The sequence below is a fragment of the Sturnira hondurensis genome, unplaced genomic scaffold (genome assembly GCF_014824575.4).
Source record: "Sturnira hondurensis isolate 20B ecotype Veracruz unplaced genomic scaffold, ASM1482457v3 Scaffold0009125, whole genome shotgun sequence".
Taxonomy (NCBI): domain Eukaryota; kingdom Metazoa; phylum Chordata; class Mammalia; order Chiroptera; family Phyllostomidae; genus Sturnira; species Sturnira hondurensis.
The window spans coordinates 2,113,781-2,136,912 of record NW_028081756.1 but is presented as its reverse complement, the minus strand read 5'-3'; the positions used below and the strand labels follow the sequence as shown (position 1 = coordinate 2,136,912).

The following is a 23,132-nucleotide window of genomic DNA, read 5'->3' as shown; positions in this document are numbered from 1 at the left end:
TTGGGTCACCCTGCCTGTGTGTGTCACCTGTTCAGGTCATACTGCACATAGCCATATATTCTAGATTTAAGAGTCTATCATTGTAATAAATGGTTTGAGGCAGAAAAACACACACACATGGCATCAATTCTAGGACCTACTCAAACTTAACAAGGTATAAATGGGAGGGAGGTGGGGAGCACTGGGGGGGGCAGGGCTGAGAATACAAGACAGAAAACTGTACTTGAACAAGAATTAAACAAAAGAATTTAAAAATATGAAGGGAATAAAGCACAACTGACACCCAGGAGTTATAAAATGCCTCACTGCAATTCTTAGGCTGCATGTGACAGCCTTCATGCTGGCCACATCTCTGCGTGGTGCCCAGGGGCAGGCTACAGTGTCCAAAGAACTCTGTGCTTGGCTCTCAGTACATCAGCTCACACTGGGTGCACCACATAGGCACACAACTCTACATCAAAGGTACCTCCACGGCCAAGCCATCCTGCAAAAAAATAACTCTGGCTCACTCACAATAATAGCAAACAGGCAGAGCTTGCTTACTGCAGAATGGAAGTGTGCACTTTTTTATACTGATGCTTGCAGGTACATATGGCTCTAGAACCACCCAACATTCTCCCTTTGCCACTCCCCAGATAAATGAGGAAGACCTCAATGCCTGGATTCTGCTCCCTCTCTGCCATTTTTATTCTTTCCTGCTCTACTTTCCACATTGGGTTTGGGAGTCTCAGACTGTTGAGAATATAGAGGCTTTTTTCCTTATTACCACACAAGGGTGAGGCAAAGGTTTCTTGAAAAGAAATGGTCCTGCCCACTAGAAGGGCAGATCCTGAGCTCAGAAAGATGCCAGAACATTCCTAAGAAGTCCTGTGCAGTCCCCAGGACTTCAAAGGAGACCTGGGCATGTTCCCCCTAGATGTATTCTTTGTACCCATTCCCTCGAGAGCTAAAATTCATCCATTATTTAAGGGAAAAAAGCAGATGATTGGTTCTTCTGCTAGTTCCAAAGGCTTGAACCAGTTATGAACCATTAGAAAAGGCAGTTAAAAATTGTTGAAAGCAATTTAGAAGTAAATATGGAGAGCCCAATGTGGCTTAGATGGATCAATAAACCTGAAAAAAACAGAGTCATATAAGACTTCAACGTGGGAGAGAAAGGCTCAAACTAATGGTTCCAGATAGGCCATTATAAAAGTATATAATATTGGCTCTGACATTCTCATAGTGCTTTATACCATCTCAAATCAGTTTGGACTGGTCACCAATGGACCAAACTGACTAAAATAAGATCAAACTATTTGTGACTAGTTTCAAAGTGGCATTAACCCAGTATCCTTCTAGATTCTTAGCACACTCTTTCTTCTGGCTCAGGCCACATTGCAGTACTTTGATGCCATCGAGGCTGTTTTGAATTAGCTTAAAAGGGGATGAGGAGGAAGGGGCAGCCAGAATAAGTTTAGGCTTGCTCAGATTATGCCTACCCTGATTGCAGCAGGAAGAAGAAAACTAACAATGATAAAATAAAGTCTCTGGCTCAGGGCTATACACTACATAGAAGGACACTAAGTGTGTAGTGTACAGCCCTGAGCTAGGGACTTTACCCACAATGTGTCATTTAATCTCAATAGCCTGGTGAGGTGGGCATAATTAACTCATATTTTCTGAGGTATTACAATAAGGTGTGGAAGATTTTGTATCTATTGAATGGCAGAGCTGGAATGCAAATCTCATGGCTGATACTCTTTCTACTTCACTCTGCCCTCTCTCCATGTGAAAGATTCTGAGTAACAGGTAGAAATGGACTTTAATAGATTAGACCATAGGACAAGAGGAAAACTTAAGGCTCCAGAACTCCCTAAATGGAAAGTCTTAACAAAATGCATCACCCTCCTCATCAATGGTGATCACCATTTCTTGTGGATTAATGAGCAAAAGCTGGACAGGATACCTGGCATGGAGTATAGCTCCGGGACCAACTCTGTTCCAAACCAAATATACTTAAAATGCTGGATGCCTGAGAAAGGCTCAGGGGAAGCACATTTGTTATTTTTGAGTGAATTTCCAGGGAGAGAGGTTATACAATGTCTAGACAAGCTATTCTGTCAAGAAGAGAGAAGATTGTGCCAGGAAACAGAACACAGGAAGGTTTTTGCCCATTGGAGAAAGCAACTTGACCTTGCCTACCCATTCCTGCCTGGGACACAGGAGGTATCTTCAGTGCTGACCTTGACTTACTCAGAGGAGTCATCACAAAGAGTGACCTTGCTTGTGAGGCAGACCAAAAAACACAAATTTTGGGACACTCATACTTTCCTTTGGCAAGGCTTTATTGTCAGTGCAAGCCTGTGTATGTTCCATGGCCTGTTACCCACTGCAGTCATGCCTTGCTCTCCATAGGTCCTTGGCAAGGCCTGAATTAGGGCAGGTCCTAAATTTGAGCATGTGCTGTATTTGCTGTGGAGTTGGCCAAACCTGCGGGCTGCAGCTTGGCAATTTGGTGGTTGTCCCCAGTCAAAAGCTATGCCCCTGGACAACCAGAGAAACAGGATCCCAGTGATGAGGTCATAAGGGCATGAGAGAAAAAAATCTCTGCTGCTCCCAAGGGACTGTCCAGCAATCCCACGTGCATTGAACACCTCTGTCCATTCAGACTTGCTCACTTCCTGCTCATATAAGGTGGCCAGGGAAAAAACAGGAGGGCAAGCTACCCTTGAATTTCAGATAAACACAATTTTTTAGCATAAATCATTATCTATCTGAAATTCAAATTTACCTGAACAAGGTGTAGTTTTATTTGCAAAATCTGGCAACCCTAAGCTGGCATGTTTGTCTGTTCATTCATGAGTAAGCACGGTGATTATCTTCTTTATCTGGTTTAGCTGTTCATTTCAGTATTCAAATATTTTGCTTCTCCCTTGAAGCCCCTCGGCTTGTATTTAGAGTAGCTTTATGTAGTCTGATATCATGAGTGATATACTTTTTATTCTTCCTTCTTTATTTTTATAATTTTTAAATACCTACCTTTAAGAAAGTCTTTAAGCATCCTGCTTTTCCTTTTCTACTAAAACCTGTTTAAAAATTTTCTGCATATCTCTCATTCCTTATATTTCGGAGTCTTTCTGTGAGACTGTTGGGTGGACATACAGGTATGACTGGTAAAGAGCAGTGTGCCTACCAGACAGCCAGGAGACTGAAGCCAGTCAAGTGAGACTCACTGGCTAGAGACTGGATTTCTAGTAGGGTGGGCCCTTGCCCAATCTAAGCCCAGCTGTTAGTCTGTGAGATATGCCTGTGTGTGTTTGCATGTGTGGAAGGGAGTGAGGGAGCTCACCTGTAGAGAGCAGAAGGCCTGGGTAAAGGGTGGCATCCGGACCAGGTAGGAAGCAACGATGATGGCTGAGGAGTAGTGAGTACAGTAGTGACACTGGACAGTCATGTCTCCTGCAATGAAAGGAATTGCCTGGGTGGCTTTCCACATGTGCTGGGGCAGGCTTCAGACACATGGACTGTATGGTGCTCAAGGATGAGCGGCAAACCTGAGTCCTGCTTCAGAGAGAATCTACAGGTCAGTGGAGCCTCAGTGTTCTGCTCATAGATGTCATAATTTGGCCAATGGCCACCACTGGTAAAAAGCGCATTCAAGACTCTGAGCTGCAACATCCCCCATGTTAAACATATGATATAAAACATTCTTATTAAAACATATTTATTAAATTTTAAGTGACTAGACCTAAAAAAAAAACTGTGAAGGCAGTAAGAGCACAGTGGCACATGAATAGGCAAAATTTGTAAAGGTTGTGTGCAGATGACCAAAGTTTGAGCCCTGAGATTTAAAGGTTATTCTCTTGAATAAGTTGCTTGAACTCTCTGAGTTTCAATTTCCTTTTTGAAATGGTCTATTGTTTGCATGAATGCAGGTTGGCCTGTGCTTGGAATACAGAAAGCATTGCACAAACATTCATTTCCTCTGCCTTTCCTGTACCTAGGTATGGAGGTATGAACTGTTAGCACAATAGTTCTCAGTCCTGGCTGCACTTCACCACAGACTTATTCCAGTCAGAATTTCTAGAGATGGGGCCACATCATTAGTATATTTTAAAAGCTCTCCAAGTGATTCTTACATGCAGCCAGGGTGTAGACTATGGGATTAAAGAGCTCTCTGTTGAAGTGTAATTATTTGTAGGTTAAGTAATGGTCTAAATAGTTATCAATTATCATTTCAATGCATTCAGATGAAGAGCATTGCAGAAAAAAGTCAAGCAGGAATCTACCCACCTTCAGTCTTCTCAACTTCTTTAAACCTCTGGATAAATTTCAGCTTTCTTTCCTTGTTCTGGGCTCCCATGGGCTTTGAAAGGTCCCGAAAAGTCTTGGGATTTGTCAGGTTCAATGTCTAAAAGGCAGATGTGCAGCTGGAGTTAACTCCCCTAGGCCCTCATATGCCCCAGTGAGACTTCAGGAGCCATGCTCTTTAGTTTTATGGTTTTCTTTATTGGTTTAGTATCATTTGGTCTGACCCTTCTGGTGATTAGCAGGTGTGCTGAGGTTTTATGGCCCTGGAATCAGTGATCCACAAAGACTTAATAGGAGGGAGATGAAAAATGAGAGGAGGGGAAGATAGAGTTCACACTGAATCTGTTCCAAGTTGACCCAAATCAGAACATCACCACCAGTTACCGAAAAGTTGTGTTCAAAAGAATTCCTGTTGTCTGTGAAGTACTTGACACAGCCTTCCTGGAGCAGTTTGCTTCAATAGTTCAAGGTCCCAGTTTAAAATCAAACTGGTTTTCTAAGAAGTGAGAAATCATCTATTTGGGGAGGAAAGTAGAGGGGCAGCCTCACTTCCTGGTGGAACCACTCCCTTCTGCAAAATGGAGGCATGGAAGGTTGCTCCTTTCTCTGCCCTCAGGAACACACAACAATGGGGCCCTGGACAGTTTTCAGGGCCAGGTGTCCAGAGTATTTTAGTCTATTGAGATGTTCTCTGTGTTAGCAGAGGGGCCGCATGTTCCCCAGGTTTCAATGTGTGTATAGAAGGAGGGGTTTATACCCTGCTTCATTGTTACTAGCAATTTCCCAGGGGCCAGCGCCTGTCACCACCTCACACCTGCAGAAGTCAGGAGTGGGCAAGGGAGAAGCAGGCTCTCTACGACCCCCAGGTGCCACCATGTGTGGAGACACACACCCAGCCATGGCTGATTTTGCCAGGGCAGAACAGGGTTCCTAGCTGTAAGATCTCCTGATTCTTCAAAAGATAATGGAAATCTGTATTTGGGGGAGAAATCTCTGTTTTTAAATGCTGATAAGTGATCAGAATTTGAGGCTAGACCAAAGAGGCTGGTAAGCCAGCACTTTGTAAAATGTGAGCTAAAACTTCAATTTGCAAGTTCTATTTTTGAAATACCTCATATGGCTGGTAAGAAAAGTTGTTCTGTGTTAACTGCCTTAAGTGGGGATAGGAAGTTACAAGAAATGGAGGCCCCCTTTCCCTAAGGATCAGCCATCTAAGCAGCCCCAGGCAGGACTGGCTGGGGCTGGTCTAAACCAGTACCCAGACACTTCTTCCCCTTACACACACAAACACACCTCCTGACAGTCAGCCAAGTGATGGAGAAACTGCTGCATAACCTGGCCTTCCTTGTGTGACACCACCTTGGTCCAACTGTGTCAGTTCTCCTCCTTATCCCACCCCTGCTGAGGCCCAAGACTAGAAGCCAAGAAAGTAAATTATCTGGACTTGTAGTCATCCTCCCCTATTGCTACAAGTCCCACTCCAGACACTGGGCCAAGTGTACAGACCATCACTTTAGGCTAAAGTTGGGCTACAGTGGAGTAGTTCATTCTTTCTTTGTCTCTGTGTCTCTTACTCTTGTCCTTACTTTCCACAACACCCCACTCCAACACACACATACCATTGATTCTAAAAAAAATTCTATGGCTCACTTCATGTGAAGGACCATGTTGGTCCACAACACTGTCTCAGCCAATGAGTGTCATTTGCCCTCAGTGCAGTAAGCCAGGAAGCCCTCTGGGGCGCATGTTAGCTATTGTCCTAGCCATGTTGATAAGTTTACAGGTAGGGTCACCTTCCAACAGGTGGGGCTGGACAGGAACCCAGGCAGCTGGACTCAAAACCCTCCCCCAGGGTGAAGAGCTGACAGGGAGCAGCCATGTGCCCAGGTGGACTGAACCTTATAGCAGAGGCTGTGTGCTGATTTAGGACACTTTGGGAGTGAGAGTCAAAATGCCTCAGGAAGCCTGCATAGTGTCCATATGAATGTCATACCTGTGAGGTGTAGTCAGCCAGGACCCAGGGAAATACTGGATATTGCATGTAGTCATTGTAGGTCCTCCCAGCCATGGTGTTGAGGTGCATGAGATATTCAAAATTGCTGATGTCCCTTTTCTACCAGAAGAGACAAAGAAAGGATAAAGAAAACACAGTTGGCATCTTCCTGAGCACCATGGGGTCTAACTCCCAGCCTTCTGCAGGAGACCCTCACTGTGCAGGTGAGAGCAGGCAGCAGCCACTGCCACTGTTCACCATGCACCTGTGCATTAGCCATGTCAGCTCAGGGAGACAAGGCTCATTCCAACATGGACAGAAGCAAATATAGTCTGGAAGCAGAGCCTGCCTGAAAGGAAGTATAGCTCAGTAGCTTGAAGCCTAGGGCAAAGGGTTCCTTTGTGTTAACTGTTGAGTGTGATACTCAAAGTTGGTTAAAATAATAGCATCAATGTCATGTGGGTAAACTTACTGCTAACCTCATTATGATTTAAAAAATAAGTTTGGAGGACTTTGCAGTCACAGAGGAAGAGGCCATCACCAGTGGGCTAATTGATCTGTCCTCTTAGACTTTAGAAAATTTTTCCCTGTCTTTGAGATAAGACTCACTCTTAGAGCCCTAAAATGTACAGTTACAGATGGAGAAAGGGACTACACTTGGGAAAATTTCATCAAGGGAAACTGGTGAATGAGCAGTCCTTTAGAGTCCCACATCATCTCTCACATGGAACTTGCATGCTGTGGGCTCTTTCTTTACCCAGCTCCTGAGTGACGAAGAATTACTTTCTTGTTGCCATGTAACCTCTAGGATGGGTTCTCTTGGGGTCCCTTCTTTTCACTGAGAACCCTAGGCTCAAGCCAACTCATCACGGCTAGAAGTCAGGTATATCTCCCCAGGACAAGAAGTGAATGGCATGTGCTCCTGAGCTACCTCCATTGATACGTATGTGTACACCTTCATGGACAGAGCATGCATGGGCGTGCGCACGTGCACACACACACACACACACACACACACTCCATAGCTTCGACTCTGGGGCTCAAGAATCACCTTCAATCACTGAGATCTTTTCAGGAGATTATTTGGGACATTTTGGTAAATTAGAAAAACAAGATCCTTTCTGATTCATTCACATGCTTTCTCTTTCCATCACTGGGGCCTGAACTATTTTCTGACTTACAGTCCCAGTGGGCTTCCTCAAACCCAGAGTCCTCTAGGGGGGTCACTGTACCTGCCACCTCTGCAGCATGGTCCTGTCAGAGCCAGGATATTTCCTGTGGGACAGAAAAAACTGTCAGTGACCAAATATCCTAAGGCATAAGCATTAGAAGATGTGAGGCTTCCAGGATTTTGTAGGGATAGGACTTGCAGGAGAAGATAGACTTCTAGAGCACACAGCAGCTTTTCCACATTATTAGCAGCCAAGGCAACAGATTATTATCTTCATGACCCCACCCCATCATGTTGAAGATGAGGTTCTTGCAGTCACTGCCACACTTATGTGACACTTATGCTAGAATATGCCACTGCCTTAAGTGTGGTGCATGTAGAGTCTCAGAGTTATGCTGAAGCAAGCTCGGGGCACATCGATTTCCCACAAACACATATCAGCCTTCTTCACCATTGTGAATATAATATAGGTCACATATATTAAGTGAACATAATATATGTATGTGGTTAAGAATGCAAACAATATAAAACACAAATATAAAATACGAGTTTCTGGACTACCTTTCCCATTTAGGAATAGCCACAGTTAACAAGTTTCCAGATGAGTTTTTCCCACATGCCTGTCTATATGCTCATATAGTTTTTAACTGATGATGAATGGGCTTGTCTCATCTGTGCAGGCCTCTACCTGCTTCACATCTAATAGCACCTTGGGGCATATTCACTCCTCCAGCAGCAGACACCACCATACAAGCGGGTTCAAACTGGGTGAGCCTGCCTCTGTTGTGGGCTTTGTCTTAGCAAATCATATTTCCTGACCACCTTCAAACATGAATCTCTGAATACTCTGTGTCTCCATGAGATAAATTTCTGACTGGAGTACCACTGGCCTAAAAAGTCAATACTTTTGTTTTCTATATATATTACCAAATTGTCCTCTTAAAAGGCTATGTTCACTTGTTTCTACAAATGCAATGAAGAAATACAAATTGAACCAAAGAAATTCCACCTTTGACCAATCTGGCAGTGGAGGGTTAGAAGTGTTTCAAGATCCCATGTTGGGAGGATGTGGGGAGGAAACTTCTCCATGTGAAGTGTCCCTCCTGCTCAGCAGGGATTTGCCAAACAGTCCAGTTTCTGGGCCTCTGTTTTGTCCCTTGCTCCTTTTCCATTTTGCTTCTTTCCCCTCTGTGTCCTTGAGACTCTCTCTCTACTCCCAAGACCAGGTCTTTGCTCAGATGCTCCACCAAACCAAGCCAAATCACGTTGCTTTCCAGACATGTCCTCTGCCTCAGTGCTGTTCAGGCACCCACAGCACCCCCCTCCCCCCATGTGCATTCTATGTCCACCCACATGGACTAGGCGAGGGTCCCAGGCCTCTGCCTAGACAAGCCTGGCTGCCCAAGCTCCCCAGCAGGGGCAGAGTCTCATGCCCCCTCACAGCACAGCTGTCACATCACCTGTCCCAGGCTCCCAAGCCCTCCTTATTCAATTCTTTCCTAATGGTTTTCTAGAAGCAGAAAGCAACTCTCAGGCTGGCATTCACTTCCTCCCCACTATAGAGAAATCATTTATTTGGTCTATTTTATCCAGGTAAAGAACAGAAAAAAAACCTCTTTTATTTCAGTCTGCAAAGACTCAAGTGAAGATCTGGTTCTCCTGCTTTGCTTATGAGCTTGTCTCTTACCCCATCCCAAATGTCAGGGCAATTTGAAGGTTATCAACAAGAGCAGAGCCTGGAATGGAGACAGTAGGGTCAACTCCTTGAAAAGGATGTGTGCTGAGCCTTCCTGAGGATGTGGAGTTGATAAAGCAAACACCAACTGCTCATCTTGCTACTTTATTTTAGAAGTTTGAGAGTGGAGAGTGGGTAACAGAGCACAATGTTCCTGTTAGGGAGAATGGTTCTGTCATTTTCTCTTTCAGAAAGGGTTCTAGAATTTTACTTGTGGTCTTTTGTGACATTGCCACCAGGTAGAATGGTGTGCAGAAGATAAAGGCATTTTACCATCCCATTCCTCATTTCATCTGCTATGAGCTCCAAGGAAGATCCATCACTTTGTTACCATCAAAAAAAGGACGCTATTGCCAGCAGTGCCAAGACACCTAACTGAAGGTGAGCTCTTTTTCTTTTAAAGTCATATTAATCTGAAGGCAATCACAGAATTACTAGTATAGTTTATGCAAATTTTTCAAATTCCTAGTGATTAAAGTATTTCTTTGACAATAGATAAACTGCATTATTTCATCAATATAGTATAATTTTCATATTAAACAAGGTGCCAGAGATGGCTCTTGACTTTCCAACCCCCCCCCCCCCCACCTACTGTCCGGGGCAGGCAGTGTGGGAAAGTGTACTGGCTTTGGAGTCAGCAGAACCTGAGTCCAAGTCTTGCTCCCACTACTTGGCTGCTCTGAACTGCTTTTACCTCATCCTTTGAACATGCAGATCACATCTGTCAAACCTGTGTGCTGAGTATGGGGGACAAGTGTGATCATAGCAATGGAAAAGACTATCACAGGTCAAAGATGTGGGCACAGGGCTCCCTCAACTGGGCAGGGTTCCAGTGGCTGCTGATGCTACTTCAGAGCAGGGTTGATTCTCTCCTACTTTGAAAGGAAGAAATGTGTGGTATAAGAGTGAAGACTTACTTCTGGTCAGACCTGTCTGGTTCTGCCAACAGCTTTCTGTATGATCGTAGACTTATTGTGCCACTTGTAAATTAGATAATACTATTATGTGGCCTCAGGGCCCTCCCACTCCTGTGCCCCTGGTTTGCCTCATCATCTTGCACTGACTCCACTACCTTGGACTAGCTCCACCCAACTCATACCTCCACTCCACTTTCTACTCCACTGTGAGCCTGGCCCCCAGAGAGAGACAGAGTTATGGCCCAGAAACACCTCCTTCCTAGAAAAGCTGGCAGAGAACCCTGGAGGGGCCTTCAGAGCATGGGTTAGCCCAGCCAAAGAGTCTCTGCCGAGGGACTCATCTGGTTGGAGACTGCACACTCTCAGTCCAGGAAGAGATGGGATCTGGGGCCTCTGCCTATCCTCCTTATCTCTGGGACTAGGGGACAAGGGCTAATCCTTAGTCACTGAGGGAAAAAAAAACACAGATATTCAAGGCAGGCTCACCAGGAAACTGGGGCTCCTGAGCTAAAGTGGACAGATTTGAAACTCCTGCCTTCTCTCCAAATTCTTCTGTGTGTCTCCCATCTGTGAGATAGCTATGAGGACATGGTGAAATGGGTTAATGAGGAACTGAGAGGGATCAAGAAAACATAAGCCAGCCCTGACTAGTGTGGCTTAGCAGATTGAGCACTGGCCTGTGAACCAAAGGGTCCCTGGTTTGATTCCCAGAAGGGGCACGTGCCTGGGTTGCAGGCCAGGTCCTCTGCAGAAGGCGCTGAGGAGGCAAGCACACATTGATGTCTCTCCCTCTCTTTCTCCCACCCTTCTTTTTTATCTAAAAATAAATAAAAAATAAATAAATAAATAAATAAATCCTTTTTTAAAAAAGAAAAGAAAACATAGACCACATGAGAAGAAAAGCCACTTGTGTTGGCAAACTGGACATTTGCCTGATAAGGGGTTCGGTTTCTGTCCCAGAACAGGACAAGTGTCTCGAGTGTCCTGTCCATCCTCCCACCTGAGCAAGGCTCCAGAATGGGGAACATATTTGCTTTGCTGAATAATTCTTGGGAGACAGTCTGTGGCATAAGAAAGTTTTCCATGAGTAGTCCAGAGACTAGTCATACAGACACACTCCTTCTACTCTTTTTCTCCTGAGAAGCAAATTTGGGTTAGCCTAGTTTTCAGATCCAGGTTATAGGTCAATAGGAATCCATGAAAAGACAGACATATTTGCAAACCAGAGATTTTCCCCTGTATTCAAAGGATATCTACCCTTTTTGTTATAGTTTCCTGACTTTCTTCATTTCTCTAATGCATAGAAATCTTACATATGGTCCTAGACATAATAATAATAATGATAATAATAATAATAATAATTGCCTAAGGCATTACAGATTCCAGTCCCTGTCATCTAATTTTTACAAAGACTCATGCAGTAGCATTCTCTCCATTTACAGATGAGGAAATGGAACCAAGGTGAGGGAGAGAGTGGACTAGGGAAATCTAAATGGCTGGCTGGAGCCACCCCAAGGCCTAGTGCAGGGCAGGTACCCGTGCACTTTATCTCAGGCTGTGCAGGGCACCTGCAGGAACCAAACCTTGACCCTAGAACCTGAGTCCAAAGACAAGCTCTTTCCTCTGAAGAAGAAAAAAAATACATATATAGGAAGTCACAGAGAGGGGAGTAAGGACTGAGTGGCAAACACACAGGGGCTGTGAGCACCCACGCATAACCCTGGAAAGAGTGTGCGCCCGAGACTGTGTGACCAGAGGCGGCCTAGCCAGGCACAAGCGCCCACAACCCAGGAAAAGAGAGCTTTGTGGAACACCCAGGGACCACACTTGTGGACCTGGACAGAGTTTGCATGCCTCAGGAGACCCAGAGCCCACATCTGTAAACCTGCCTCTCCACCTGCTGCAGCCAGCAGAAACAGAAACCAGTTTGGACAGTTTGAAACCAGCAAGACGTTTATTTTTGTTTTGTTTGTGTGTGTGTGTGTGTTTGTTTGATTTTTTAAAGTAATTTTTCACTTTTTAAATTTTATTATTTTTTATCTCTTAATTCCTTTTACTTCTACTTCCTTCTATTTCCTTTCATTTTATTCCTTCTTTTCTTTCCAATTTTATCTCTTCTACCTTCCTTAGTCTGCTTTTTTAAAAAATATCCACAAATGAGACAAAAAAAACCCAAACTATGAAAAGACAGTTGGACCCAATGAGAGGGCATTCCAACAGCTGAGACGGAGAGACAAATTTCACTTTGCTATTACACAGAACCTGCAAGATATTGATGTTTGTATTATAATTTTCATTATTCTTACATCTTTTATTGGAATAATATTTTTGTATTCCTCTTCTTTCTGTATAATCTTCTTTGCTTGGCTGGTTATATTGTATCATTACACAGGTTTCCCCTGTTCTGTCATTCATAGTGTATTGCTAATTTACTGTCTTTCACTTGACCTGTGTTCCATTAGCACACTACTCGTGGTCTGATACTCTCTATTCTTCATATCTAGATCTCATAGATTCTGTTATATGATTGTTGCTCTAATATTATTGTAAAAAATAGCTGTTTCATACTATTGTAAATACTACACAACACCTCTCCCAGATCTTAGCCCACTTCACAGTCTCCTGAAATCTATTACTGAAGTGGTTAACTCTATTCTCTCACACACTGCACCTATTTACTATCCTCTACTCTCACCTCACCTCAGATTCTGACCTCCCACAACCTCACTGATTTCTAAATCCAACTCACAATCCTACCCTCCCCACAAGAGTCCTATCTTCTTTCCATCCTTATTAAAAAGTGGCTTCTTGAGTGAAATATCACAGTTAATACTATAAATAGCCAAAGGATCTCCTATCTCTTCTCTACTGGCTGCTACTGTAAATAGCATAGAATACTCCTTGTTGTCTTAAACTATTTTGCCTTCCCCCCCCCAACTGATCACAAAAAAAGAGTAGGTGGAAGCTGTAAACACCAGAATACCCAAAAAGGACTACACCATTGAATCTCACAGGTATTCTACAACAGAGGTTCACACCATAAATCCAGGGAGCTAAAACAGATCAATTTAAGAAGCTGAGGCTAACAAAAAGAGTCTCACAAACAAGGGAAAGAAAAACAAACAGTTCCCAAATAAAAGGAAAGCAGGAAACCTTAGAAAGAAAGCTCAATGAAATGGAGGCAACTAAACTATCAGATATTTAGTTCAAAGCAATGGTGATAAGGAAATTCAATGAGCTCACAGAGAATTACCAGAAACTACAGGGAAACTACAATGAATTCACTGCAAACTATATCAACATGAAAAAGACAATAGAAACTATCAACAAGGGCAAAGAGGAAATGAAGAATATAATTTCTGAACTGAAGAACACAGCAGAAGGAATCAAAAGCAGAAAATAAAGCAGAAAATTGGATCAGTGAGCTGGAGGACAAAGTAGAAAAAAACACCCAGAAAGAGCAAGAAAAGGAAAAGAGGCTCAGGAAAAAATGAAGAGAGATTAGCAGAAATACAATACAATATGAAACTTAGTAATATCAGAATAATATGGACACCAGAAGGAGAAGAAGAAGAGCAAGGGATGGAAAACCTATTTGAAAAAGTAATGACGGAAAACTTGTCTAATTTGCTGAGAGAAAGAGTCACACAAATCCAGGAGTCACAGAGAGTCCCAATAAGGAGGAAACCAAAGAGGCCCACTTCAAGATACATCATCATTAAAATGGCAAAATTCCAAGACAAAGAGAGAATCTTAAAGGCAGCAAGGAAGAAATGGAATATAACATACAAGGGAGCCCCAATAAGGCTAGAAGCTGACTTCTCAATGGAACTGCCCCAACCCAGAAGAGAATGGCAAGAAATATTCCAAGTAATGAGAACCAGAGGCCTGCAACCAAGGCTGCTTTACCCAGCAAGGCTCTCAATCAAGAGAGAAGGCCAAATAAGGAGCTTTCCAGCCAAAAGAAATCTCAAAGAATACGCCTCCACCAAACCAGATCTGCAAGACATGCTAAAGAAATTGCTTTAAGGAAAGGAAGGAAAAGAGAGAGAAAGACAGAGAGAAACACAGGTTTGAAAATGGCAATGAATAAGCCCCTATCAATAATAACTTTAAATGTAAATGGATTAAATGCTCAAATTAAAAGACATAGAATAGCTGAATGGATAAGAAAGCATGACCCACACATTTGATGCCTACAAGAAACCCTTGTTAGGACAAAAGATATAAGCAGATTGAAAGCAAAGGGCTGGAAACAAATTTTCCAAGCAAACAGAAATGGAAAACAAGCCAGGGTAGGAATACTCATATCAGCCAAAATAGACTTCAGAAAAAGGGCCATAAAGAGAGACCCGGGTGGTTACTTCATAATACTCAACTGAAGAATCCACCAAGAAGACATAAACATAGTAAATATATATGCACCCAACATAGGAGCACCCCAATATGTAAAGAAAATCTTAGAGGAATTCAAGAAAGATATTGACAGCAACACAATTATAGTTGGGGATTTTAACATCCCACTGTCAAAAATGGACAGATCTTCCAAACAAAATATCAACAAACACATTGTGGAATTGAACAACGTCCTAGATAAAATGAACTTAACTGATATATATAGAACGCTTCATCCCAAAGGAGCTAAATACACATTCTTTTCAAATATGCATGGAACATTTTCAAAGATAGACCACATGATAGATGCAAAACGAGCCTCAAAAAATTTAAGAATATTGAAACCATCCTGAGCATTTTCTCTGTTCACAAGGGACTGAAACTGTAAACCAACCACAAGAGAAAAGACCCAAAACATTCAAAATAATGAAGATTGAATAGCATGCTATTAAACAATGAATGGGTCAAGAATGAAATTAGGGAAGAAATCAATAAGTTTTTGGAAACAAATGAAAATGAACTAACCACAACCCAAAACTTATGGGGCACCGTGAAGGCAGTCCTGAGAGGGAAGTTCATAGCAATACAGGCCTAACTAAAAACCACATAAACATTGCAAACAAATAACCTAATGCTATGCCTACAAGAACTTGAGGAACAATAACAAAAACAGCCTGGAGCAAGTAGAAGGAAGGAAATAACCAAAATCATAACAAAATTAAATGGCAGAGAGACTAAAAGCACAATTCTAAGGATCAATGAATCCAGGAGCTGTTTTTTTGAAAATATAAAATAGACAAGCCTTTAAGCAGGCTCATCAAGAAAAAAAGAACAAGAACCCAAATAAACACAATCAGAAATGGAAGAAGAGAGATTACAACTGACTGCACAGAAATACAAAGGATTGTAAGAAATTACTATGAAGAACTGTATGCCAAGAAATTTGAAAACTTAGGAGAAATGGACATATTTTTAGAAAAATATAATCTTCCAAAACTCAATGAAGAAGCAGCAGAATGCCTGAACAGACTAATAACAGAAGATGAAATTGAAGCAATAATAAAATCTCCTGAAGCACAATAGCCCTGGCCCAGATGGTTTCACAGGAGAATTCCTCAAAGCATTTAAGGAAGAGCTAACCCCTATTCTTCACAGGCTATTCCAAAAATTTCAAAATGTTGGAAGAATCCCAAGCTCTTTTTATGAAGCCAGCATCATCCTAATCCCAAAACCAGATAAAGATACAAGAAAGAAAACTTCAGGCCAATTTCACTCATGAACATAGACACTAAAATCCTCAACAAAATATGGCAAACTGCATCCAACAATACATTAAAAAGATCATTCACCATGACCAGGTAGGATTCATCCCAGGGATGCAAGGATGGTTCAATATTCGCAAATCAGTAAATGTAATGCATCATATAAACAAAAGCAAAGACAAAAATCACATGATTATATCAATAGATGCTAAAAAAGCTTTTGATAAGGTACAACACACATTTATGATAAAGGTACTCAGCAAAGTGGGAATAGAGGGAGCATTCCTCAATATAATAAAGGCCATATATGAGAAACCCACAGCCAACATCATACTCAATGGGAAAAAACTAAAATCTTTTCTACTAAGATCAGGAACAAGACAAAGTTGTGCACTTTCACCACTTCTATTTAATATAGTATTGGAAGTTTTAGCCACAGTGATCAGACAAGAAAAGGAAATAAAAGGCATCCAAATTGGAAAGGAGGAAACAAAACTATCATTGTTTGCAGATGGCATAGTAGTGTACATGGAAAATTCTATAGACTACCAAAAAACTGCTCAAACTAATAAATGAATTTGGCAAAACTGCAGGATACAAAGTCAATATCCAGAAATCAAAGGCATTTTTGTATACTAACAATGAATCAGCAGAAGCAGAAATCAAGACAAAAATCCCATTTGATATACCAAAAAATAATAAAATACCTAGGAATAAACCTAACCATGGAGGAAAAAGACCTGTACTCAGAAAACTACACAACACTCAAGAAAGAAATCAACGAAGACACAAACAAATGGAAACATATACCATGTTCATGGATTGGAAGAATTAACATCATCAAAATGTCCATACTACCCAAAGCTATTTACAGAGTTAATGCAATACCTATTAAAGTACCAATGGCATATTTCACAGACATAGAACAAACACTTCAAAAATTTATATGGAACATAAACAACCCTGAATAGCAGCTGCAATTTTGAGAAATAAGAACAAAGTAGGAGGGGTCACCATACCTGATACCAAACTCTATTACAAGGCCACTGTAATCAAAACAGCCTGGTACTGGAATAAAAACAGGCACATAGACCAATGGAACAGAACAGAGAGCCAAGAAATGAACCCAAGTCTCTACAGGCAATTAATATTTGACAAAGGGGGCAGCAAAATAAAATGGAGTAAAAATAGCCTCTTCAACCAATGGTCTTGTGAGAACTGGACAGCTATGTGCAATAAAATGAAACTTGGGCATCGACTTTCACCATACACCAAATTAAATTCAAGGTGGATAAAAGACTTAAATATAAGCCACGACACCATTAAAGTCCTAGAGGAGAACATTGGCAGGAAAATCTCAGATATTTCACGTAGCAACATTTTTACCAACATGTTCCCTAGAGCAAGGAATATAAAGGAAAGAATAAACAAATGGGATCTCATCAAAATAAAAAGCTTCTGCACAGCTAAAGAAAACAGCATTAAAATAAAAAGACAACCAACTGTATGGAAAAACATATTTGCTAGTGATTCCTCAGACAAGGGTTTATCTCCAAAATATATAAAGAACTTACATGACTATGCTCCAAGAAGACAAGCAACATAATTAGGACTTCAATAGACACTTCCCTAAGGAGGACATACAGAGGATCCAGAGACACATGAAAAGATGCTCAACGTCACTAGCTATCAGAGAGATGCAAGTTAAAGCCACAATGAAATACCACTTTACAGCAGTCAAAATGATCATCATAAACAAAGCAACAAACAACAAGTGTTGGAGAGGTTGTTGAGAAAAGGGAACACTAATGTACTGTTGGTGGGATTGCAGACTGGTACAACCACTATGAGAAAAAGTATGGAATTTTCTCAGAAAACTAAAAATAGATTTGCTTTTTGATCTGGCAATTCCACTGAAACTTGACCTCCAAGTTCCACAGTTGGTTGAAATCTAGATGCCCATCGGTAAATGACTGGATCAAAAACCTATGGTACATATACACAATGGAATTCTATGCTGCAGAAAGGAAGAAGGAGCTCCTACCTTTTGCAACATCATGGATGGAACTTGAAAGCATTATGCTGAGTGAAATAAGCCAGGTGGTGAAATATGAATGCCACATGATCTCACCTTTAACAGGAACTTAAACAACAAAACAATCAAACAAGCAAAATATATCCAAAGACACTGAAATAGAGAACCGGTGACACTGTCCAGAGGGGAGAGGGGAGGGAACTTCAGGGGAAAAGGGAAAGGGTTGACAGGAACAAGTATAAAAGACACATAGACAGAAAAACAAGGTGGGCTGGAAATGGGAGGGAGTGGGGAGGGCTGGGTAGGTGGGCTGAGATGGGAGTAAAAGACATAAAACTGTACTTGAACAATTAAAATTTAAAAAAATGAAAAATAAAATAAAAGCAAATAAAAAGTGACACACAAAAATCTGAGTTTTATATTTACCTGAGAAACTACTAATTTGTGTATATTTGGAGTTAAATTAGCATTAAAAAATAACCAAATTATTACTGCATATCTCTGCCATAACATAAAATTGTGCATGTATTAAAAGTCTGGAAGGTTATACAACATGAAGTTACCTCTAGATGCTGAAACTGTGTTGCTTTAATTTTTATTAGATTTGCATATCTGTATTTTAAAATGTATTTATTGTCTCATGTATTTTCTTCCTTAAAATATTGACTTATTTTTTATTATGTGCATTTTATAATTTTATATTATGTATTTCTTGATTTAAAGTATGTACTTTTATGAATATTCTAATTAGAAATACACTATATCACAGTATTTCAGGTAATTAACAATTATCTATTTATCTTACTTTGTTAATTATTTTAAATTTATTTATTGCCTAAATTAAATGAAGTATTTTATTTTAGTTTTTATTAAATAATACAGTGGTGGGAACATATACATAAATTTTTCATGTATTTAAAATTAATACATTTAATTTTTTATTATTAACTGTATTTCTAATTTAATAATTTATTATATCTTATTTTGTGATTTAAACTAGTTCATTTTGCTTTTTGAACTTTCTAAAATTTTTATTTCTTAGATTAATTTTGCATTCCAAATTATTTACTTGATAATTATTTTTCTAATTCTATCTAGGTAGTACCATTTAGAGTATTTTTATTTTTATTTATATATATACATTTTCTAATTTTTCTACAATGTTATTTTATTATTTGTATACTAATTTTAATATTTTTATCCTTTTTCAACAACTTTCTCCATTTCTAGAAGTTGAGTTTTAAAAAAACCTGAACAAAGACTATAAGTGCACACAAATTTATTCACTGCAGACTTCTTCATAGTAGTGCCAAATTGGAAGCAACAGGAGAAGCAAAATCCACAGGATTCAGTATTACACATTCATTCAAAATGTAGATTTAATTATATATAAAGGGTACAGAGAGAAAAATGCAAGAAATAATTAGATTTAAATAAATAAACAGATAAAATGCAGCCTTTTTGAAAACCAAAGAGTAGAAAAATGCTACCTGGACAAATTACAAGGAAGTGTAATGATATTTCATGGGACTCGGTGCTATTAAAGTAAGCTACTTGTCCCTTGAAAGGGACAAAGGCGTCTTTTTCCCTGTTAGCCATGCCCACTTGGGTTGTCCTGTGGAAAGTTGTTCTGTCCTGGAGCTGTACCCCTCCCACTGCACTGCTAGGATGGGGCAAGAGTAACCCCACTGTAGGAGTCCTGTCAGCCCCAGCCCAGGAAGGAAAGTTTGGTTGTCCTGGATACCCTTTCTTTCAGTCATTGCATTCTTCCACTTTGCAGACTAGCGTCAAGACTATGCTAATTAACTCCAGAAGAGTCTCTCGTTGCCTGGTGATGAAGTTGCACAGTTGAGGAGGAAGAACTGGAACAACGAGGTAAGTTTTTCTGTGGTGGTGGTGCTGCATTTATAGATTTTTTTTTGACAAACTGCTTCAAACTCTGCTTTTTCTCTCTTCCTCTGAGTTAGTAGCTTTGGAAACGCTGGTTCTCCCAGTGCTTTATTTAACAGACCCCAGCTGTGAGCACATTCATTATTTAGGAGAGGGACAAGCTAGCCCTCGGCCCTGGGCAGGCAGAGCAACTAGCTGAGAACCCAACTGGGCTCTCAGGTGCCCAGCTGTGAGGCCAGCTTGAAAAGGATGGGGTGCGAGTCCATGGGGCTTTGGGGTCATGCCTGATTCTTTTTCCAAAGTCTGAGTCTCCTTGAGCATTTTGTGGTTACACAAGCAGGTAGAGACTAGTGTTTGAAGTCCTTCTTCTCCCAATCAGTTACCACTTTAAGGAAACTGCAGTGTGAATAATGGTTCACTCAGGAGGCTTGAGCTTGGTAAGGTAACTTAAAGCAGACTTCACTTTATTTCTGCTACCTGTGGTGAGCATTGGAGCACAACTCATCCTTTGAGAAATCTGGAGGCAAACCCCTCTCACAAACTCTGCCAAGCACTGGAACTTATTAACAAGTGGTTACTCTGAGGCTGAGCAGGGCCTTTCAAGGATAGATTCTTCATGGGAGACAGTAGAACACATATTTCATGATCCTATTTCCACAGCAGGTATAATGGGAAAATGCCAGAGCCCTTATTTCAAATCTGTGTGATTGTGGACAAGTTACTTGGCCTCTGCACCTATGTTGCCATATCTGTCCAGTGGAGATAAAAATTAATACATCAAGTGGTTATGAGAGTTATGTGTAATATCTAGACCTGAGCCTTAGCCTGGAAGGGTAGAAGGGAGGTGCTAAGACTGCCACTGTCCTCTCTGTAGAGTGCCTCACCTCCATAGTTGTCTAGAGACTGATTTTTAGGGCCAGGTACTTAATGGCTCCAGCTTCATCTTCCCAGTGCTCCATGGCTAGCAATGCTGAGGAGAGGGGACAGTGACCATGCTTTGATCTCCCCCCATCATCTGGGTGATGGGGAGGCCAAAGACAAATGTGTCCTGGTCCCTGGTACCCCCAGAACACAAGGTGTACAACTGAACCACACCTCCCCAAACAGGCATAATGGACTACCATCACAAGCTTTTAGTTCATTACCAATTCAATTAATTACCAATTTTTAATTTTCAAGCTCTTTACTCGTGTCACACAATAGAACTCATCTCAACTCCCAGAGCTGGCTCTGATAACACATGAATGCTTTCTTTCCTGTGAGGGATGAGCCTTAAAAATGGGGCTTAGCCTGTACCAGGATTAAAGTTCCCAAAAGATCCAGCTCACTTTAGGCTAGTGTTCAGAAAACATGATGAGTCAGCAGCTTCCTTGTTATCCCAGAGAGACAAATTTATCACAGGATGTCATAACATCAAACTTTTATAGAAAAGCTCAAATGGCAGTTAAACCCACAGGCAAGGTAACTAACCTGATGCAGGCTCTGCTTGTATAGTGTGTGACTTTGACAAGGGATATGCTCTGGAGGCTCGGTGCTCTATCTGTAAAGTAGGCTCAATACAAAATATATTCAAAACACCAGGTCCACTAGAAATTGCCTGCTCTGGCATCTGTATGGCATTTTTGACCCATATATGCAACCAGAAGACTGTTCAATCAGTTCTGCTTTAGTCACATATCTTGATTATGTACTGTTGTTCTCTGCCTCCCCTGCCCCTCAGTACATGCTCCCTTCTTTTTCTGCTTGCAACCAGCCTGTCTTCATCTACTCTACCCTCCCTATTTCTGTTGCCTTTCTGCAGCCAGGGTAACCCTCCTAAACTTCCCCCCAACTCTACCTATATCTTCTACCTTCTTTCTTGCAGCTCTGTGCTCTGACCACTCCACCCCCCAACACCACATTTTCTTTTTTTTAAACACCTCAAGCATCTCCCTACTGTGAGGGCTTTGCACCTGCTATGCCCCCTTCCTGAGGCATTCTTCTGCAGATCCTCCTGTGTGGCTCAAAGACCACTTCAGAGAGGACTTCCCTAACCATTTCATCCTAAATTAGCTCCCCCACCCCCAGCTAGTCTCTTCCTGACTCTTGGCATTCCTTTCCATACAACCAGATTTTATTTTCTGAATTCTTGAGTCTTTTTGTTTTGTTTTTATTGCTTGATTTGTTTTCTCCTAAAATAGGAGTTTCATGAGAAACATGACAATATTTGTCTCATTCACTGCCTATCTTCTGACTGGACCTGACCAACAGGTCAGAATGATACAAATACCAATTGTTGAATGAATGCATGCATGAATGAATGAATGAGAAAGTGAGTAGCTTGGGCTGTAGTGAGCTTTAGAGGTTAAAAGTGGATAAAGATGCCCTGGCTGGTGTAGCTCAGTGGATTGAGTGCAGGCTGAGAACCAAAGGGTCGCCGGTTTGATTCCCAGTCAGGGCACATGCCTCGGTTGTGGGCCAGGTCCCCAGTGGGGGCAATGTGAAAGGCAACCACACATTGATGTTTCTCTCCCTCTCTTTCTCCTTCCTTCCCCTCTCTCTAAAAATAAATACATAAAAGTGGATAAAGATATCACCATATCTATAAGTTACTATCATTATATTTATGTTTATTGTTATTAATACTATTATTAATAATCTGTGTTTTTTGGTGGCAAAGAATTTTGTGCTTGGGAATCAGCAAAGATTGTTCCACAAAGTCCTACATCTGGGGTTAATGACCAGAGGGGAGTGTCCTGGACTGCTGATTTGAGGGAGGCAATCATGACAGTGCTGTTTGATGAACCTACCAGCATTATGTATCATCCAAAGGCAATGACCACAGAAGCGAGATCACTGGATACCCACTATCTTAGTCACTTAAGATACAGTCATCACCTCAATACTCTTCATAACAACCTGCAATTTTCTAACCCATTTTGCATATCTGTAAATTGAGCTCATGATTAAAAGCAGGTTGGCAGTGAAGGTGGGGTTTGAAGCCTAGTTCCATTGTCCTCAAAACCCATTTGTTGCTTGCTGCCCATGTGCCTGCCTTCTACTGAGCACTTTTATATACATAGAAAATGAACAGACTTAACAGAATTATCTAATCAAAAAGGAAGTGGAACTGGGAGTATGTGAGTGCATGTTTGTAACTACGTGATATCACCAAGGAATCGAGTGTATATCAGCAAGGCAAGTATAGATAGAAGAGGAGCAGGTGAGTTGGCCAAGGCCTCAGGGAGTACATAGAAGAGGTAGCTTCCAATCCAGCCTGGTCTACTCCCTTCCGTGTCTGGGCTACTTCTATTACCCCAAGGTACACTCCCTCTGGGGGCTAGATTATGGAGTCAGCACATGGTAGCTCCCTGGTGGACTCCAGACCCTATTTGAGAGCACACAGCTCAGAGTAGGGCCAGCCAAGTTCAATTCAATGGCTATTGAATGCTAGCCTCATGG

The 23,132-nt window shown here is 41.4% G+C and overlaps 1 protein-coding gene across 4 annotated transcripts in view; it reads right to left on the bottom strand.

Moving 5' to 3' along the window:
- Nucleotides 1–23,132, bottom strand: part of WDFY4 (WDFY family member 4) — a 370,216-nt gene that overhangs the window by 47,268 nt on the left and 299,816 nt on the right. For all 4 annotated transcript variants that reach the window (XM_037056671.1, XM_037056674.1, XM_037056673.1 and 1 more), the window contains exons 48-51: nt 7,519–7,561; nt 6,287–6,406; nt 4,276–4,393; nt 3,332–3,441 (exon numbers count right to left, since the gene is read on the bottom strand). In XM_037056671.1, the coding sequence (XP_036912566.1) occupies nt 3,332–3,441; nt 4,276–4,393; nt 6,287–6,406; nt 7,519–7,561 (391 nt within the window). The remainder of the gene's footprint in view (nt 1–3,331; nt 3,442–4,275; nt 4,394–6,286; nt 6,407–7,518; nt 7,562–23,132) is intronic.